We start from the raw sequence: 19,970 nt of genomic DNA, 5'->3' as shown, positions 1-19,970 counted from the left end.
ATATCTATAAGCAGAGTTCTAGGTAGCCTGACCTTTTACATGCAGATTGGTTCACTGCCCAAAACATGCAGGAAAGATACAAGGAGCTGTGGGGTTGCAAACCGGCTCCTACCGGGATGAATCCTGCTCGAAGGTGTGTGTTGTTTGTCAAGTTCAGAGCTTCAGAAGTTGGTGGATGAGACGCCTGTGAGTGGCTCCGCTGTCTTCATGGTAGCCTCCCCCTTCTAATGTCTCACACTTACCGTGTGCTTCTGGCCACCAACTTAGTTTACAATCCCAAAACTCTATGCCAATCCCTACTTAACTATAAGGAGACCTGAACTAAGGGCAAACAAATAAGAAAACAAAAAGATGGTCCGACCCTGCATCCTGCCTCCCTGCTACTGCCTGTTGGCTTCTCAAGCTGTGACCTCCCAGTGCCTTCCTGGAGGTGTCTCGGTCAGAGGGGGTTGCTTCTGCCCCTGGGTGCCCTTCTCATTTTGCACCTCCGTGTGCTCCTCATCGCCCTGTTTTCTCACTGTGTATTTGCCATCCTGTGTCTGCACTGAATTGTGAGCTCCTGACAACCGGAGACTTCAGGTTGGTATTCACAGCATCTCTCTGGGTGCCCGCACGAGCCTGCATGACCCAGACACTGAAGACACTAGATACTACATCACGGTGATAGGGTTTTGTTTTGCTGATCTGGTTTGGTTTTCCTTACTTTCGTATTGTTGCTGTGAGGAAAACTGAATCAGTCTTCGCGTGCTGCGCAGAGATTGCATTACACAGAAGTGTTCCAGAGAGGTTGGAACAGGAGGAGAGACCATTCTCTGAGCCTTGAGGGGCCGATGTCACGCTCCTGCCAAGAGGATTGGCGATGCTCACCCTGTTCTGTGCAGCACTTGGGGAGGTCAGGGAGATGGCTGTGCAGTGCACTTCAAGGAGCAGGGGGGTTCCTGTGCAGGCCATCATCCCAGATCCCCAGTGAGGCCTGGAGGCACCCAGCACAGCCTGTGACCAGTGAGTGCCCCCGCTTGCTGCTATGAGAGACCCCAACTTGGAAGGACTGCAACTAGCTTCAGTGTTTCCAAATTCTTGGATGTTGTCAGAATTGGGTTATTTTTATTTTTATTTATTTATTTATTTATTTATTTATTTATTTATTTATTTATTTTAAAGATTTTATTTATTTATTTGGCATAGAAAGAGACAGCCAGTGAGAGAGGGAACACAAGTAGGGGGAGTGGGAGAGGAAGAAGCAGGCTCCCAGCAGAGCAGGGAGCCCGATGCGGGGCTCGATCTCAGGACCCTCGGATCACCCCCTGGGCCTAAGGCAGACACTTAACAACTGAGCCACCCAGGTGCCCCAGAATTGGGTTATTTTAAAGCACACAAAGAAATGTGATGTGTTCCCCCACCTTGAATAGACACTTGTAGATGAATTGAGTGCCTTCTCCCAGGTCACTTTCCCCACACTGAGCACCCCCACCCCCATGACTCCTCCACCGCCCCCAGCCACACCTCAACTTCATAGAAGCAATCTTCCTTGACCTGCTCCTGTCTCCTCCTCCATCAGCAGGCTTTCCAGAGGGCGGCGGACATAGTCACCTATGGTAAGCATGGAGTACAGTAAGTGGAGCAAAGTGTGCTCTCAGAGATTTGTGGACCATGGGGCGCCTGGGTGGCACAGCGGTTAAGCGTCTGCCTTCGGCTCAGGGCGTGATCCCGGCGTTGTGGGATCGAGCCCCACATCAGGCTCCTCCGCTATGAGCCTGCTTCTTCCTCTCCCACTCCCCCTGCTTGTGTTCCCTCTCGCTGGCTGTCTCTATCTCTGTCAAATAAATAAATAAAATCTTTAAAAAAAAAAAAAAAAGAGATTTGTGGACCAGAATTACTCTGAATGGCTTTGTGGGCTCTCCTAACCGTGTGGGGACTCCAGCTTCCACTCTGTGGATTCCTGTTACCTTGATTCCTCTCAATCTGCCAGTGGAGTTCCTTCACAATGCATTACATGGATGTTGGCAAATTAGGCTAAATTTAATACTCTTCTTATGGCCGCCATGGTGGTGTAGTGGGTTTTGGCTTGGCACTATCTACCAAAACTTTATATGCAGTTATCCCTGACACAGTAATTCCAATTATAGTAATTTACTAGCAAATACACTACTACAAATTTTAAAATAAACAGAAAAACCATACATAGTTATTCATTGGGCATTATTTCTAATGGCAAAAATAAAGAACCTAATGCCCATCCATGGAAAATATTTTGAAAAGCTATGATATATCCACATAATGGAATAATCTGCAGTTGTGAAAGGGGGTAAGGGGGAGGAGGATGGCAGTTTTTAAACTGGGGATATGTAAGGACTATTGCTGTCTTTGGTCCGTGATCATGTTTACACTACATTCACATTTTTAAAAGTATGTAGTCAAAGAATGCTACTGTAATAAGCCCATCAGAAATCACGTAAAAAGCATTTTTCCAGAATATGAATTCCTACTATATGCTTCCTGCAATGTGTTCCAAATATAAAAACATTTTATAAGGCAAATACTAAGATCAAATACTTCTACGTTGCTCACTATAGCCAGGCATGGTTTTAAATATTTCGTATATGTTAAGTCATTTAATTCTCGAAAAAAAAAAAAAAAGCCCTATGGGGTAAGTACCACTCCTGTTTTACTTGTGGGGAAAATGAGGCATAGGGTGGTTCAGGCCTTACTTAATTCACACAGCTCATCAGCAGCCGCTCTTGGACCCACGGCTCTATATGTGGCTTGGAGCCCGAGCTTTGCCACCTGACCCGTCGACCTTCCCCTTCCCGCACCGACACCCACATTCTTGTTCCCTAATTGGGGAAGAAGCCCACAAGTGCGAGCTGGTCCTCCGGGGCGTTTCCAACCATCTTGAAGGATCCGGATAGTCTAAACTGTTTACAAACGGAAAATGCTTGAGCCGTAAGGTTAAGGACTAAAGATCACGGGATGCACGGAGCTTTGGGCGGGGGGGGGGGGGGGGGGGGGACAAATGTAAACTGCATTCCTGAGGTTCAAGTGAGCAGGCGTGGCGTTGGACACTGGAGGAGACTGGGACCCGCGGATCTGAGCGGTGACCACAGTCCGGACGACCTCTGGGTTCCTGGCCTCCCCAGCTCCTCCCGCACGAACGCAGGCGGGATGCCATCCTAAGACAGGACACCGCCCTGCACCACGCCCGCGGGTTCGCGTACCCAGCCGCACCCACTGAGCACGCGCAGAAAGGAGGCCGTGCGAAACCCACTGCGCACGCGCGGGCCTCGACCTGGGAGAGCCGGGTAGCAACACAGCCACGCGGAGCCGCACCTGCCAATCAGAGCGGCCCGGGGCGGGGCTTCTGGTCCGCGCTCCCCGGTAGGCGGCGGGCGACTTCCGGCAATAAAGCTCCGCTCCACCGTCAGGTGGGGACTGAGGGCGTCTGCACTCCGGGCGGGGACTGAGGCGGCGCGTGCTCCAGGTGGGGACGGCGACCCCCCCCCCCCCACCTAGCCCTCCCCTCCTCAGGTAGGGTCGGGGGCTCTGGGCGCGCCGGGTGGGGACCGAGCGGTCGTCGTCCGCGCGGCGCGGCCTCCCCTCGGCCGCCGCCCACCCCCGCGCGCCCGCGACCCTGCCGCGCCCTGGCCTCGCGCTCCGTGGGCTCTTCCCTCGGGGGCTGCGAGTCCTCCCACGGTAGGGGCCCCTCCCGCTAGCGTGTCAGCCTCCGCCGCCCCGCCCCCGCGCGCCCCGAGCCCCCTTCTCCCGGGGACACCTGCCGCCTCGTCCCTGCAGTCCTCGTCCATGCCCTTCCTGCTGCCGGATCCCGGGTCCTCGTCCGCGACCCACCTGCTTCCCGACCCACGGTCCCCTGTCCTTGTCCGGGGCTTCAGCTTCTCACTCGGTCCCTCGGTCTCCGCCCTTGGCTCCGGTGTCCTTCCCTTGCCTGGCCCTCGGTCCCCCGGTCCTCGTCTACGGTGCCAGCTTCTCAAGCCTGTCCCTCGGTCCCCAGTCCCCGTCTGTGGCTCCAGTGCCCTCCCCGTGCCTGGCCCTTGGTCCCCACTCTATGGCTCCAGCATCTTCCCCAAACCTGGCCCTTGGTCCACATGCACGGCCTCAGCATCCTCTCCAAGCGGGCCATGGGTCCCCAGTCCTCGTCCGGGGCTCCAGTATCCTCACAGAGCCTGCTTCCCTGCACTGGCAGCTGATGCCTGGGCTGTGCATCCTAATCTTCCTAAATTCCTTTCCCCCCTTCTTTACTGGATTCCACTGCTCTCTGTGAGCCTATTCAAACTCATTTTGGTGAAAACTCAAGGCATTTAAAGAATCCTTACTTTAACGTGTGAAGTCCTCTTTTCTAGGGTCTTCCAAATCTGTATCCTCCAGCCCTAACCAGAAGACACATTTTCTCGTTCTTTCATAAGAATTCATACTCCTCAGATTGCATTTTCCCGTCTTAGGTCCCCCTCTCCATTTCTTTGAAGCATTGTGACCATCTTTCAGGCCTTCTTACAGGAAATCCCATATCTGATGATCAGCCCTCAGTTCACTGCTTCTTGATGTTCTTTTGGGATCAAGTTCCTCCGCACTTACAAGCCATATTCACGTTTGACCCTAAATTATTCGGAAATCTTATAAGGGTAGAAAGCAATACTTATGGAGAGATCGAATACTTATGGAATTGGGGACCAGTCTTTCTTATTGCAGAACAACAAAAGTTTTCTCAACTTATGTTGAAACAGAGCAATAAGGGGAAAAGAAATTCGTTTGCCAGCTATTTTTGCTGAACACAAAACTATTACTTACGTTGTAACTATCTTCTTATCTGGGTGTACTATGCATTGCATTAACTTCAGCCCCACACTTAACTGCTTTTATTGTCTGGAACATGAACCTATTAACGGCTCCAAGTTCTAGTTACTCCTGTTTCCTGTCATCTAACTTAAACAGCAAAATACACGTAGCCTTTTAAAATGTATTAGAGTATGTTTCCTGGTATGCTTTCCCTTGTGTTTTTATTTTTATTTATTTATTTTTTGTATTTTTAAATTTTAAATTTATTTTTTTAAGTTCCATGATTTATTACTTGCGTATAACACCCAGTGCACCATGCAATACGTGCCCTCAATACCCATCACCAGCATATCCCATTCCCTCCCCCCCCCAAGCCCTCAGTTTGTTTCCCAGAGTCCATAGTCTCTTATGGTTCCTTCCCCCTTCTGTTTACCGCCCCCCCTTCTTCTTCCCTTTCTTTTCCTTAGTGTTTTTATATTTAGATCAGTCATTACTTTAGACCATATCTGGTGATTTATGTAGTATAAGGTAACACTTAAAAAAAACCCACCACAATCTTACGACCTTTTCTTTTCACAGGGTGCTTACGAATTGCTGTTATAAAAATATAGTGATAGAGCATGGGCCCTGGACACTCCAGAAATGTGATTCCCAGCTCCACCAGATGCTGTGCCTCAGTTTCTTCTATAAAATGGAGAATTAAGGCTGTAAAACGGGGGTGGTAACATTTTCTGTCCTTCAGGGCAGTGTGGGGGCTGAGATAGTGCAGGTAAATTGTTCAGAAGAATGCCTAACTCAAATTAAGGTCTAATAAGTATGTGCTGGGATTATCATTAGCTAAGAAAGGATGCTTGTTGGAGGAAGACATTTCTTGGTTGGTTCTGCGTCTCGCCTCTTGGGAGTTCCCACAGGCCAGTCAGCTCCAGGAAGTCCTGTGCTTCCACCTCCTGCCAGGTACAGCAGAGATTAAGGGAGGATTTGTAAGAGTTTAGCCCCGTATGCCTTCTCACTTCCCTTAGCATGAAATGTGCATGAAATTGTAAATTGTATCAGCTATTTTGAAACTGAGAGCCGCCCTTTGAGTAGTTGCTCTTACCTGCTTGATTTTGAGGAGTAAGTTTTGCTTTTATTTTTTTGAAATTTTTCTAAACAAATGTGATTTTAATTAAAACTTATAAAGTTATAGCAGTTCAGGTCTTTTAGCAGGACAGATAAACACATTTCCATATAAAGTGATGGGTTATTCATCATTCCAGAAGTGCAGTAATATTTTCCATCTGCAAATTTAGATGCCTCAGGTTGGGAGTATTTTTGAAAATTTGATACCAGACCTTTCAAATCGCACCTTGTCTTTTTTTTTTTTTCCTTGCTTTTTCCTGATGGCTTTTTGTTATTGTTTGTAATAACTCGTATTCCAGAGTCTGCCTTAGTTCGTGAACTGTACAGAATTATACTTTAAAATAAATCTTCATTGTGATCCAAAGAACATATGTCAAATCTATGGAATCCACACGTCTACAGCAAAATGAATCTTTTCATCCGTGTTGAAGATAAAAACCTTGGAAATGTCCTGTTTTTTATTTCCATGGTCCATGGAGCTGTACTTCATTCCTTCCAATCTGTATAAATACAAACAGCACCTGAACTATCAAGCTAACCATATTCATTTCTCACAGAGGTAGTTGCAAAAGAGTTGATTATCTTACTCGAAACACCAGGCTGACTCTTCACAGTGAAAACTTTGCTTAAATGTTCTAGGAGTTGCTTTTGAGGCCTGAATAGAAGTGTCTTAAGTGGTGAGTGGGCATAGTGCCTACAAAGGCAAGGGCAATGTTTGTGTATCATCACATTTTAAGAAAGTTTGTTAGCTGACCTGTTGGCAGGAAGTTTGTGTTGCCTCAGTTGTACTTTCTGCCTCCGTTTTCCCACTCCATCTACCACATAGGATCTGGCAGGTTATTCTCAGATAACACTGCTCCTGTCAGTACGTTGTCCCAAAACTCTTAATTATTTGGAGAATAAAGTCCAAACAGCTTTGACATTCAAGTTTTCCATGATCTGGCTTCCAGTCACCTTGCCAGCCTACTTACCAACCTTCCCAAAGATTTCTCTATTTCAGCCAGCCTATTCTGTTCATTATTCTCAAAGGTGTCACATGTTTGTTTGCCCACCATTTCTGTGATTGGTATTTTTTTTCCCCCTTGTCTCTCCATTTACTTAAGATCTAACTGCTTTAAGGCCAAGATGATGCCCTGGTTTTTCTTCAGAGGTCCCAAATGATCTGCTTTTTACTCTGAATATCTTTCAGTTATTCTCTCTTTACTGCTCATTCAGTACATACACATACATTTTTAAATCTCTTTTAAATATATTTACATATATTATTTGTGTGAGTTTTCTCATTTGCTGTTCTATTTTTTCAAAAATTTTTAAAATTGTAATTAACATAGTGTAATTGGTTTCAGAAGTAGAATTCAGTGATTCATCACTTACATATAACACCCAGTGCTCATCACAAGTGCCCTCCTTAATGCCCATCCCCTATCTAGCCCATCCCCCCCCCCAAGACCCAGCAACTGCACTGCTAGGTATTTCCCAAAGAAAACAAAAATACAGATTTGAAGGGGCACCTGCACCCTGATGTTTCTAGCAGCATTACCCATGATAGCCAAGCTATAGAAATAGCCCAAATGTCCTATCAACTGATGAATGGATAAAGAAGATGTGGCTGTTGTCTTTTCAGTTCTTGGACTAGATTGTACACCTTTAGGAAAGGGACACATAGTGTAATAACACGTTTGGTCTGTGTTTAACTGTCATTGGAGTAATCTCTATCTGATCTGTGTAGCAGTGTTCTGCATGGTTGCCACTTCTTTTAAAACCTAGGTTTTTCTGAATCCACTGTATATGATACCAGGAGATACTTTGGCAACTGTGAGATGGTCCTCACAGACATTCTTCTCTCATCTGTGTTTTATGACACAAGATTACCTTTTAGGCAGCATCTTCTCTATCATAATGGTTTGCACTTGCCTTCTTTGGTAGGAGTGCATACGTGCTATTGGAGACAGTTTTAGATAACGAACTGACTGGTAGCAGCTTCTGCATTTTAGGGTGATTGGTAGTTTGAAACAAGTCTGCAAAATGATACTTACAAAAATAGTGCTGAGATTTAAATAATGATTTTTAAGTATCTTCTAAAATAAGAATTTGAAGGAATACGTGACTGTTAAAGATGTTCTCACTGGGAAACCGAGTTTCATTAAGGAAGCGAGCACTTAGTTGATCCAGGAATACTGTTGAAGACTTAGAATTTCCTTCTAATTTTTTTTGGTCTCTTCTAAGCCAATATAAAAGTCTACTTAATAGCCTGTTTTTTGTTAGTTATAATAAATATAGTTGGGAGATTACATTTGAAAACTTCTCTCTCAGGTACTCTATTAGAAGTACTCCACATTAGCGAAATGCTCCAAGTCTATTTTGGATATGAGATTAATATAACACATTATCGAAACTATTTTTGGTTGAGTTATCTGCTACCTTTTTGTGGCTAAATCCAATATATACTTTTCAATTCTTACTGTACTAGCTTGTTAATAAGTATTTTCCTTTCTGTCAGTCATTCCTTTCTTAAAATATATTCTTCTCTTGACTTCCTACTCCCTTCCCCCTACCTCTTTGGCTCTTCCTTTTCAGTTCCCTTTCTTGGCTCCAATTTATCTGCTTGTCCCTTAAATGTCCTTGTCCCTTACAGTTTTTCCCTTGGCTCTATGTGTTCTCTCTTGTGATATCATTCCTGTGGCTTCGGTTACTACCTGAATGCTGATGAGTTTCCTGTCCTGTTCTTTAGCCTTCCTCTCTCTTCTGAGTGATGGATCTGTATATGCATTCATTCATGTTTATCAAGCTCCCTGTGTGCTCCTGTCACCCACTGATACTCCTATTTAATTGTCTGGGGTGATGCTAAGCAGTATGTTTTCTGAAAGCTTCCAAGACTGTAATGTTATTGCACAGCAAGGGTTGAGAACCGCTGAGCGAGAGGAAGGTCACTCCAGGCAGTGGAAGAGCTAATACTTGAGGTCTTTCTCTCACCAAATTATAAGGTTTATAAAAGTAATAATATCTGTGTCATCGTTTTTTAAGATCATAATTTTTACACCTGGATTCTTTCACGTGGATTCCATCGATAGTGCCTATCGCCATGGGTTCATATCAAATCTAACAGGCCTGTCCAAAACTGAAATCAACATCTCGTAGGTGCTAGAAGCTAAACCTGGCTATCTTTGGTTTCCCCTCACATATCCAGCCATTCTGGCGTATTGGTCCTGCCCCGTGGGCCTTTTCTGGGATAGCTGAGCACATGACAGCTGGCTCCGTTGGGGTCCGTGAGAAGTCCTTAACTGCTCTTGGACTCTGCCTCCTGAATGCTTCTAGAATCTCTCTCCTCCAGCACAGCCACACTCCAACCTTCTGGTGGCCATTGTTCAGTAGCTATCGGTCCTAACTCCCTCCCTCCAGTGTCACTCCTGCCCTGGCCAGCTCCAGCTTCCATCCTCACACCGTGACCCCGAGGCTTTTGTAAAGCTTGAATCTCATTCAGTCCTTTACCTCCTGAAATTCCTTTCTGGGCCCCTTGCTGCCCTCAGAGGAAAGTCCAGTCCTTTGACTTGATCGCTTCCCATTCTCACTTCTCACCACCCCCTATGCCCGCTCTCACACCGTAAGCTTCAGTCAAACTGAAGAACGTGCAGTGCTGAACAGGAATATGTTTCATGTTACATTGCTTCTAATGTCTGGTGAAGAGCGTTTTCTCTCTTTGGTGAAATACTCCCTGTTCTTCCTCATTCTCTGACTCCTGCTGCCTCTTCAGGTACGAGCTGAGATGGTACCTCTGGTAAGCTTGTCCTGACAGACGCAGTATCCGGTTAGTAAATCCACCACTGCCTATCCTGTCTTACCATTTTAGTACAACCAAGGTGCTGTGTCACCACCAGGGTCTCATGAGCGTTTAGAGTATATGTAGGCATTTAAATATTAAGAACTTTATTCTTTAAAATTAATCAATAAATGTTCTAAATGAAAGGAAATTTGTTAATTGCACATAAATGACTTCTTTTATAGGAGAACTATGCCATTTTTGGGTCAGGACTGGAGATCTCCTGGATGGAGCTGGATTAAGACAGAAGATGGCTGGAAGAGGTGTGAATCCTGGAGTCGGGATCTGGAAAGCGAGAATAACCCGCGTACTATCAGTCACAGCATGTAAGTTACAGCCACGCAGAGCCCCGTCCTTTTCCTGCTTCACATGTATGGTGAAGTCCCCACGGAGCGCCATAACTTGTCATTGGCTGAGTTTGCCCACACGCAAGGCTGATGAGAAGCCACACGTTATTTAGCTGAAGACTGACCCTAGTAGATCTAGAACCTTCCCATAGGTGCTACTTTGTTCTACTGAAGACATTTAATCCTTCCAATAATCTGAGAAAAAGGGATTACATTAACCCCACATTATAGCTAAGGAACCTCAGGCTATCAGGATATGGTTTTGGCTTCATATGTCCAAGACCTTGCACTAGACAAATGCAATTTTCTCTCTTGGAAGTCTGAGCTGGTATAGTGACTTTGCTCCGGGGTGGAAGGACATTCTGTGTGGTTGCTGTGCTCTCCCAGGGGCGTAGCCTCCTCTGCACAGCCCGAGGTGGAGTGTGGCCCACGGCACCTGCGTCCTGGTCAGTAGGGTAGGAGAGGAGGGTGTGTGGATTGCACTTGCTCACAGCTCATCGGCTAGAGCAGTGGATGCAGAGGAGGCTGGGTTTTCTCTGTGCTGTGTAGCCACGCATCCAGGTGACAGAGATTGCACAAACACAGAAGCACCGTGTGATAACTGGCGGTCTGTATCACAAGTGGTACTTGAACATTTGGAGGATTGGGAAGATCTCAGGCCCTTTTCCTTCAGAGTTCTAATAGGTGATTTTACTCTGTGTTTTTATTTGGCATTTGCATAATTACCAACTGTATTTTAACTGACAGGTTATCTGATTTTATTTTCTTTTTTTAAAATCATTTTATTATTTTTTTCATCATGATAAGTATACTTTTCAGTCCCCATCAGCTGTTTCCCCGTTCCCCTGCCATCTCTGGTGACCAGCGGTGTCTCTGTAGTTAAAAGTCTGTTGCTGGGTTTGTCTCTCTCTTCCTCTTTTTTAATCCCCCCTTTGCTCATTTGTTTTGTTTCTTAAATTCCACATATAAGTGAAATCTTATGGTATTTGTCTTTCTCTGACTGATACCGCTTAGCATAGTACCCTCTAGCTCCATCCACATAATTGCAAATGGGAAGATTTCTTTTTTTTTTATGGCTGAGTAATATTCCATTGTATATATAAACCGCGTCTTCTTTATCCATTCGTCTGTTGAAGGGCATCTCGGCTCCTTCCACAGTTTGGCTGTGGTGGACATTGCTGCTATGAACATTGGGATGCAGGGGCCCCTTTGCATCCCCCGTTTGTATGACTGCATTTGTATCTTTGGGGTAAATGCCTAGTAGTGCAATTGCTGGATCGTAGGATAGCTCTGTTTTTAACTTCTTGAGGAACCTCCCTACTTTTTTCCAGAGTGGCTGGACCATCTTGCATTCCCACCAAGAGTGTAAGAGGGTTCCCCTTTTTCCACATCCTCAGCAACATCTGTTGTTTCTTGGCTTGTTAATTTTTGCCATTCTGACTGGTGTGAGGTGGTATTTCATTGTGGTTTTCTTTTTTTTTTTTTTTTTTAAAGATTTTATTTATTTTATTTGACAGAGATAGAGACAGCCAGCTAGAGAGGGAACACAAGCAGGGGGAGTGGGAGAGGAAGAAGCAGGCTCATAGCGGAGGAGCCTGATGTGGGGCTCGATCCCATAACGCCGGGATCACGCCCTGAGCCGAAGGCAGACGCTTAACTGCTGTGCCACCCAGGCGCCCCTCATTGTGGTTTTCATTTGTATTTCCCTGATGCTGAGTGATGTTGAGCATCTTTTCATGTGTCTGTTGGCCATTTGTATGTCTTCTCTGGAGAAATGTCTCTTCATTCTGCCCATTTTTTTAAAAAAAAGACTTGTTTGTTTATTTTAGCGAGCGTGCGAGTGCTTGCATGGGGTGGGGGCAGAGGGAGAGAGTCTCATGCAGACTCCCCGGTGAGCTTGAAGCCCAACATGAGGCTCCATCCCACAATCCTGAGATCACGATCTGAGCTGAAACCAAGAGTCAGACACGTAACTGACTGCACCACCCAGGTGCCCCATCCTGCTCATTTTTTAGTTGGATCATTTGTTTTTTGGGTGTTGAGTTTCATAAGTTCTTTATAGATTTTGGATACCAGCCCTTTATCTGATATGTCATTTATAAATATCTTTTCCCATCTGTAGGCTGCCTTTTAGTTTTGCTGATTGTTTCCTTCTCTGTACAAATGCTTTTTATTTTGATGTAGTCCCAATAGTTTATTTTTGCTTTAGGCCATCTGATTTTCTGACAGAAGTTTAGTAGCTTTAGACTAGAGATTGGTTTTTGCAGTTTTTGAAGCAGAAATTAATTTATATTTGAGATTATAGTTAAGATAACATGTTATATTTATTGAATTTATATTGTGGTATTTCTCTGCCATTCTGAATTTTATTCAATATTTATGGCTGTAAATTTTATATAAGATTGGTAATTATATATGTTACTAGTATTAGATAATGTTACATGGCTGTGAATTTTCCAAGTTGCTTTTTATCTTACAGTTTTCATAGCAGATTATTTACATTTGAACTTGGTTGAATACATCTAGAAGTGTTTGGGGTCTTCGTGGACTCCTGATGATGACTGAATTGTGGAGGCTCCTGCAGCCAGCATTCTAGGATGGCTCCTCAGGCTGTGACTGTCAGACTGAGAAAGCTGTAACACAGGAAACAGTGCTGCCGCCCCACCTACACTAAGGAATTTGCATGTTTGTGGGTTTTTTCCTCATGTATTTTTTTCCCCTCATCCCACACATTTTAAACATCTAAGAATTAAATGTCTTCTATATACACATAGAATTAGAGAATATAGTCACGACCCATTTTCTTTGCATAATAAACTCCCATGTCTGCCTATCTCCCTTCCTCCCTCCCCCCAAACTCTCCCCTCACCCACCCCCATTCAAACTGCTTTCAGAGTCCTTTGAAGTAGTAAGCTTTGCTAACAGTGCTTCTCCGCGTGTAGTGAAAAATGCCCGGGTGCCCTTACTGACCTGGCTATCTTACAGCAACTGCGGGCTGCCCACCAGTGGGTGAAGCCAATGGAGAAGTAGTCAAGACTCTGTCCTTTACGATGTGTGGTTGCCTTGAAAACCTACTAGCCTCTTTTTCCCCACTCTACCTTTTTTCTTCGTCTTTCTCCTCTTTTGTCCTCTTTCCACAAAAGTGCATACCCAGGCCTGTGGGGAGAGGCCACAGATGACCTACAGCTGCAGCGAATGTCTGATATTTTTCTTTCCCTGGAAGATAAAGCAATTTAATTTTGAACCTAAAATTTGATAAAGAAAATAAAACCATAGGTAACCACCATTTCAAATTGATGTGTAAAATGACCTTCTCGTCCCCTGAATGTCTTTGAGAAATAGCACTCCCAATTCTTTGGTTTACGGTAGGCTTTCTAAAACTAGGAAAATTGTAAAAATCATTTAGGCAATCAAGATTCTAACCAACTTTGTTAATTTTTTTTTTTTTTTTTTTTGTAATGGGCATGAAAATAGAAGACCTTTAAATATCCCTCTGTTCTCTTTTTGCCTCATTTAGGATTAAAAGTTTGGAGGAAATAGGTAAGAAATCACACAGTTCGTCATGGTCAGTTCAGGGATAGCCAGTCCATTCACACTTTGAATCCTGATTGAGCTGCTTTTTGAAGCAGCATTCATGATCTTATGGAGGTTAATGATGATGGAGCAAATAAATAGTAACCCCTATTTTGCGTGCTTCGTTCTTCATGTGAAAGATGTGTAGAGTTACCACGTCTTGTACTGCAGAGCACAGTGTGATATCTGGGGGATCCATCTTGCACCCCTTCTGAAGAGGTTTGCTCACTAAGCTGTGGATGCCTGATAAAGGGTAGATCCTCTGGGCTATAGGTTGACGAGTGGACAACCAGTTCGGGATTCTAGCAGACACAGACTGGTGAGGGATGGTGAGTGCGTGCCCATCGCAGCGTCCACGCAGCCGGATGGCGGGGAGGGGCAGAATCAGCAAGAGAGTAGCTAACAGACTGGACAAGGAGAAGGGCAACCCCCAAGTAGATCTTGAGGTTTTGCCTTGGGGAGAATCATGCTTAATAATAATCTGGCTCGAGCTCTTCATCAGGGCGTGATTCGCACGCAGTTTTGTGTCTGATGTCAGATCTTCTATGATTTTTGCAAAGGGAAGGCACTGAAGAGCAGTGTCTGGATACTGCGTGTCTTTGAGAATTCGTAGCCTTTCCCATCAGATTGCACTGTTAGGAACTCCAGGCTCAGAGGAGGCTGTAGATGGAAGGCAGTCCTTGCCCTGGGAGGCTGAAGTGTGCTCAGCTCTGCCTTAACGGTGACATTTCTAGGGTTTTCTCTCTTTGTGGTTAGTTTATTAAACCTTTTCATTGTGTTGTTTTTATTGACCTCTCCTTACCCACTGTTTCCAATCCAAGTTTGAATATTCTTTTAAAGATTTATTTATTTATTTGAGAAAGAGAGCACAAGTAGAGGCAGAGGGACAGAGAGAAGCAGACCCTGTGCTGAGCGCAGAGCCCAATATGGGGCTTGAACTCCCCACCCTGAGATCATGACTGGAGCTGAAATCAGGAGTCAGACGCGTTCCGACTGCACCACCCAGGCACCCCCCCAAGTTTGAGTAATTTAAGGCTCATTTTGGTCATTTGGTTCTCAGTGGGTGGAGCAATGGAATGCATTGTAAATTCGGGGCTCCACAGAAAGTATCATCAACTCTAATAGTTCCTAGGATATCCGGAGGTAGTTGAATTCTTTAAAAAGCATTTTTAAGTTGTGGGTCTCCCCAAGGAAAAAGGAAAGAGGCTGTATTTTTGATTCCCTTACGAGAATGCAGAACGGGTCTCTGATCACGATGGTGGAGAGGACTCTTGAGGTCGTCTGGCCCTTGAAGTAAGAGCTGGCTCTCTCGGCCACAGTGCCTGGGTGAGGAGGCGTTCCCATGCCCCTTTATTTAGTCAGAGAAGCACCCCTGTCATTTTGGTGTTTTTCCCTGAGGATCTTTATTGGGACAGCCTTCCTTCCTTAGGTTGTTTCTTCAGTGACTGGAAAGAAAAATGTAAGTGTAAATGACATAGAAAGCGAGCTTCAGCGTCAGACTCAGCAAGGATTGTTTCGGGCAGTATTTGTTGTTACTGCTTTTTTGAGTAATGATTTCATGGTGGGTTGTGAATGCCTGTCTCTGACTTTGTTTTTGTATTGCATTTTTTGTCAGTTGTAAAGCAAGAAAAACACTGTTGTGTACTACGTAATATGAAAAACCAGAGTTCTTTTTTGTAGCTCACATCCTGTTCTGCATACGTAACTAGCTCTGTCGCTGCTGTGTTTTGTCCGGACATCCAAGGGCATCGCCGACGTTTTCTGCAGCCGAGACTGCTTATCACCAGTATGATTGCAGTGTCTGTCTGGCGCACTCATACAGCCTGGCCACTCAAGGCTGGACCCCTCATTCCTGGGACTTCTTCTCTTCTCCATCGGAGGACTGTCCCCGTGGTCCAAAACCATGAATGTCCAGTCTTGAAACACAGGTTTCTACTGACCTGTTTTCCCGTCCTGCGCACGTTCTCCCCTCGCGTCTCTGTGTCCAGCTTATATTCCATGACCTGTTGTTTCAGTGATGCTCTTGCCAATACCCTAAACTTCCATTCTATTCTTTTTTTTTTTTTTAAATAGACCCACTTAGCAGATTCTTAACCCTAGATGAACTGACCCATGAGCAGCTATGCAATGGAAGAAGGAGAAGTCCCACTGGGGAACACACGGGGCCACTATGAATTCACTCTTTCCTTCCTCCCTTCCTCTCACCAGCTCAGTCAGTCCATTGCTCGCTCCCTAGTTATTCACTTGCGCTCCTCATTTCCTCGTTCTAACACTGCTTCGGGAGACCGGTGCTTACTGACCGTCTGCTCCGTGCCCAGTGGGCCGCAGCGCTGTCTGGCAGATCCAGCCTCGTGAGGACTCTAGCAGAGCTCCTTCCTTCTCTGCCTTCTGAGCTCGCGCTGCCCCAAGGAATCTGAAGACAGCAGGCTTGCTTTCAGAATCCTGAAGCTTTGTTCCTTCATCAAGCACACTGAAGGTGCCGGAATCAGAGACTTTGTATTAACTCCCTCATTGTGAGCAGAACGTGTGTCAGACCTCCTAGCCCCAGCGCTCACAACTTGGCTGGACACCTCACCGTGAGGGCTGGGGAGTGACTTGCCTGTAGGCAGGAAGGACGCCGCTGTCATGTCTCCTCCAGAAAAGAGCTGCTTGGGAACAGTGGGCTTGAGTCTTCCTCTGCCCCTTGGACTCACGGATGGATCCCTCCGTGAGCTAGACCCAAGAGGTGCCAAGGTCTTATTTCACCTGCTGTTGTACCCACTTGGTACACGAGGTGTTTGCCACACCGGGATGCAGCAGAATATGGAGACCCAAAACCCAGGCCCCGAGATGGAGCTTTTATTCTAGTGTGACAGACAGAAGGTGAACAAAATGAGTACAGTGTGTGGTTTGTTCCATGTAACGAGTGCTGCGAGGGGGAAAAGCCCATGTGGAAGGCAAGAACGTTGAGGGAGAGGAGGGGGTACACAGAACTGTGGAAGGGGGGGCTCCCTGAAGAAGGGGTCTGTTGACAGGAGGCTCCCTGGGGACAATAGGACACCAGATGCTGGAGTGAGCCAGGGCCAGTCACGGGGACGCTCTTCCTATGCTGTGGTGACATGGGCTTCTCTCCAAGGGCAAGGGTGGGGGGGCAGTCACAGGTGTTCCACAGAGGGGAGATTAGTTCAGGTCAGGCTTTTACAGGCTCCTTCTGCCCACTGTGTTAGAAGTGGGCTGCAGGGGCACCTGGGTGGCTCAGTGGGTTGGGCGTCTGCCTTTGGCTCGGGTTGTGATCTGGGGTCCTGGGATCGAGCCCCGCATCGGGCTCCCTGCTCAGCGGGAAGCCTGCTTCTCCCTCTCCCACTCCCCCTGCTTGTGTTTCTCCTCTCACTGTGTCTCTCTCTGTCAAATAAATAAATAAAATCTTAAAAAAAAAAAGTGGGCTGCAGATAGACAAGGGCAGAGAAGAGGCTCTCAGTAATCCCCACCAGAGAGGTGACCGTGGTGTGGGGAGGATAGAGGTGTTGGGCGGGGTGACAAGGTGCAGGTTCCGGGGGAGGTGATCCCCACAAGATAGGCGGTCGTCGCATGGGGAGGATGGAGGTGTTGGGGGGGGTGACAAGGTGCAGGTTCTGGGTGTGTGTTGTAGCTAGAGCTCCCAGGGCTGGCTGAGAGATTGAGCAAATGGGTGTGCTGGCAGAGAGAAGGTGAACAGGGAGCACTGGGGGGACAGGGCTCTCCTCTAGTTCCCATGTGCACAAGACTCAGCAGAGTTGGTGCCCAAGGCTGGGGTTCCCAGGGTGCAGGGCGGGTGCATCTTGCATGTTCCAATGAGGTAGTCTCCATTCATGCTCCTGCTATCAACGCGTGTTCATCGGACTGTGCGCATCACCCTTTCTTGCTGCTGTTCATTTCCTGGAAGTAGTTCCATGTCAGTGCGTGTGGACTTACCTCATTTTTTGTTGTCTAGATCGATAACTTCTTTATCCAAGTCTCGCTGATCTGATTGTGTTTCCCGTTGTTTCAGTTGAGGTGCACTGACATGTAATATTAGAGAAGTCTTGGGCGTGCAGCATGATTGGATATTTGTACACAGTGTGAAATGACCACCATAGTCTAGGGAACATGGTCACCATGCATACTTACACATTGTTTCTTGCGATGAGAACGTCTAAGATTTTCTCTGCCAGCAGCTTGCAAATATGCAGTATGGCATCCTTAACTCTAGCTACCACGCCAGACCTCACATTCCTCAGGACTTACTTTATAACTGGAAGTTGGTGACATTTGACCCCCGTTACTCATTTTGCACATTCCCCACCTACCGACTCTGGCGAGCAGCAGTCAGCGATCTCTCTGGTCTCATATCTGTGAGCTTCACTTGTCATATTTAGATCCCACATGTAAGTGAGATCATCTGGTGTTTGTCCTGCATCTGACTAATTTCACTCAGCATAATGCCCTCAAGGTGCACCTGTGTTGTTGCAAATGCCAAGATTTCATGATTTTTTATGGCTGGATAATATTCTAGTATATATACATTTGCCCCATCTTCTTCATCCGTGTATCCATTGATGGACACTTAGGTTGTTTCCATGTCTTTGTTACTGTGAATAACGCTGCAGTGAACAGGGGGGTGCAGGTGTAATTTCAAGTTAGCGTTTTCATCTTGATAGATAAATACCCAGAAGAGGGATTACCACACATGGTAGTTCTGTTTTTATCTTTTTGAGGAACCTCCATACTGTTTTCCAGAGTGGCTGTACCAGCTTGCATTCCCACCAACAGTGTAAGAGGGTTCCCCTTTCTCCACATCCTTGCCAACACCTATTTTTTCTTGTGTTGTTGATTTTAGCCATTCTGACACGTGTAAGGGGGTATCTTATTGTATTTTTAAAAAATTTTTAAGTCTCATTGTGGTTTTGATATACATTTCTTATAATTATGATCACCTTTTCATATACCTGTTGGCCATTTGTATGTCTCCTTTGGAAAAATGTCTATTCAGATCTTCTGGCCATTTTTAAATTGGACAGTAAAATGTTGAGTTTAAAATTCTTCATATATTTTGGATATTTATTCTGTGTCAGGTATATGATTTGTGCATATTTTCTCCCATTCACTAGGTTGCCTTTTCATGTTGTGAATGGTTTCCTTTGCTGTGCAGAAGCTTTTTAGTTTGATGTGTCCCACTTGTTTTTTTGCTTTTATTGCCTTTGCTTTTGGTGTCAGATTAAAATAAGTCATCTCTAAGACGAATGAATGTCAAGGAGCTAATCCCCTACATTTTCTTCTAGGAGTTTATAGTTTCAGGTCTTCTGTCAAACTCTTTAATCCATTTCAACTTAATTTGGTGGGTATGTGAGGTAGTGGTCCGGTATCATTCTTTTGCATGAAGCTGTCCAGTTTTCCCGGCATCATTTATTAAAGATCCTGTCCTTTCCCCACTCTTGGCTCCATTGACCACATACATGAGGGTTTATTTCTGCATGCTCTAGTCTGTTGATTTCTGTGTCTGTTTTTATGCCAGTACTGTACTGTTTTGATGATTACAGCTTTGTGATACATTTTGAAATCAGGGAGTGTGACCTCTCCAGCTTTGTTCCCCTTTCTGGAGATTGCTTTGGCAATTCACGATCTTTCGTGGTTCCATAAACACGTTAGGATTGTTCTATTTCTGTGAAATATGCTTTCGGAATTTTGATAGGGATGGCACCAAATCTGTAGATTGCTTTGGGTAGTGTTGACATGTTAACAACATTAGTTCTTCCAGTCCATGAAAACTGAGTATCTTTCCATGTATTTGTGTCTCCTCCAGTTTTTTATCAGTGTCTTACAGTTTTCAGTGTATATACGTTTGACCTCCTTGATTAAATTTATTCCTAGGTATTTTATTCTTTTTTGGTGCCATTATAATTGGGATTGTTTTCTTAATTTCTCTTTTGGTAGCTTGTTATTAGCATGTAGAAACACGACAGATTTTTGTATGTTGATTTTGAATCCTGTGATTTTACTGAATTCATTTATTGTTATAATTGGTGGAGGTTTTAGGGTTTTCTTTTTTTTCTCTCTTTTTTTTTAAGATTTTATTTATTTGACAGAGAGAGACAGCGAGAGAGGGAACACAAGCAGGGGAAGTGGGAGAGGGAGAAGCAGGCTTCCGGCCAAGCAGGGAGCCCGATGCGGGGCTCGATCCCAGGACTCTAGGATTATGACCTGAGCCAAAGGCAGACGCTTAACGGCTGAGCCACCCAGGCGCCGCTAGGGTTTTCTGTATATGGTATCATGTAAATAATGACTGTTTTACTTCTAACTTTCCAATTCGGATGCCTTCTGTTTTTCTTGCC

At 45.4% G+C, this 19,970-nt stretch overlaps 1 protein-coding gene across 15 annotated transcripts in view; it reads left to right on the top strand.

Moving 5' to 3' along the window:
- The window catches only part of FBXO25 (F-box protein 25), a 141,240-nt gene that overhangs the window by 79,638 nt on the left and 41,632 nt on the right, over window positions 1-19,970 (top strand). For 8 of the 15 annotated variants that reach the window (XM_045811180.2, XM_045811179.2, XM_087856486.1 and 5 more), the window contains exons 1-2: window positions 3,332-3,478; window positions 9,910-10,050. In XM_045811180.2, the coding sequence (XP_045667136.1) occupies window positions 9,917-10,050 (134 nt within the window). In that variant the 5' untranslated portion in view covers window positions 3,332-3,478; window positions 9,910-9,916. Of the gene's footprint in view, window positions 1-3,331; window positions 3,526-9,909; window positions 10,051-19,970 lie in introns of those variants that run through there. The other 7 variants (XM_045811176.2, XM_045811182.2, XM_045811185.2 and 4 more) reach the window with 6 other exon arrangements.

The sequence above is a fragment of the Ursus americanus genome, chromosome 27 (assembly GCF_024610735.1).
Source record: "Ursus americanus isolate L20-20 chromosome 27, mUrsAme1.1.p, whole genome shotgun sequence".
Classification (NCBI taxonomy): Eukaryota; Metazoa; Chordata; class Mammalia; order Carnivora; family Ursidae; genus Ursus; species Ursus americanus.
This window is presented reverse-complemented; position numbering and strand designations above follow the sequence as displayed.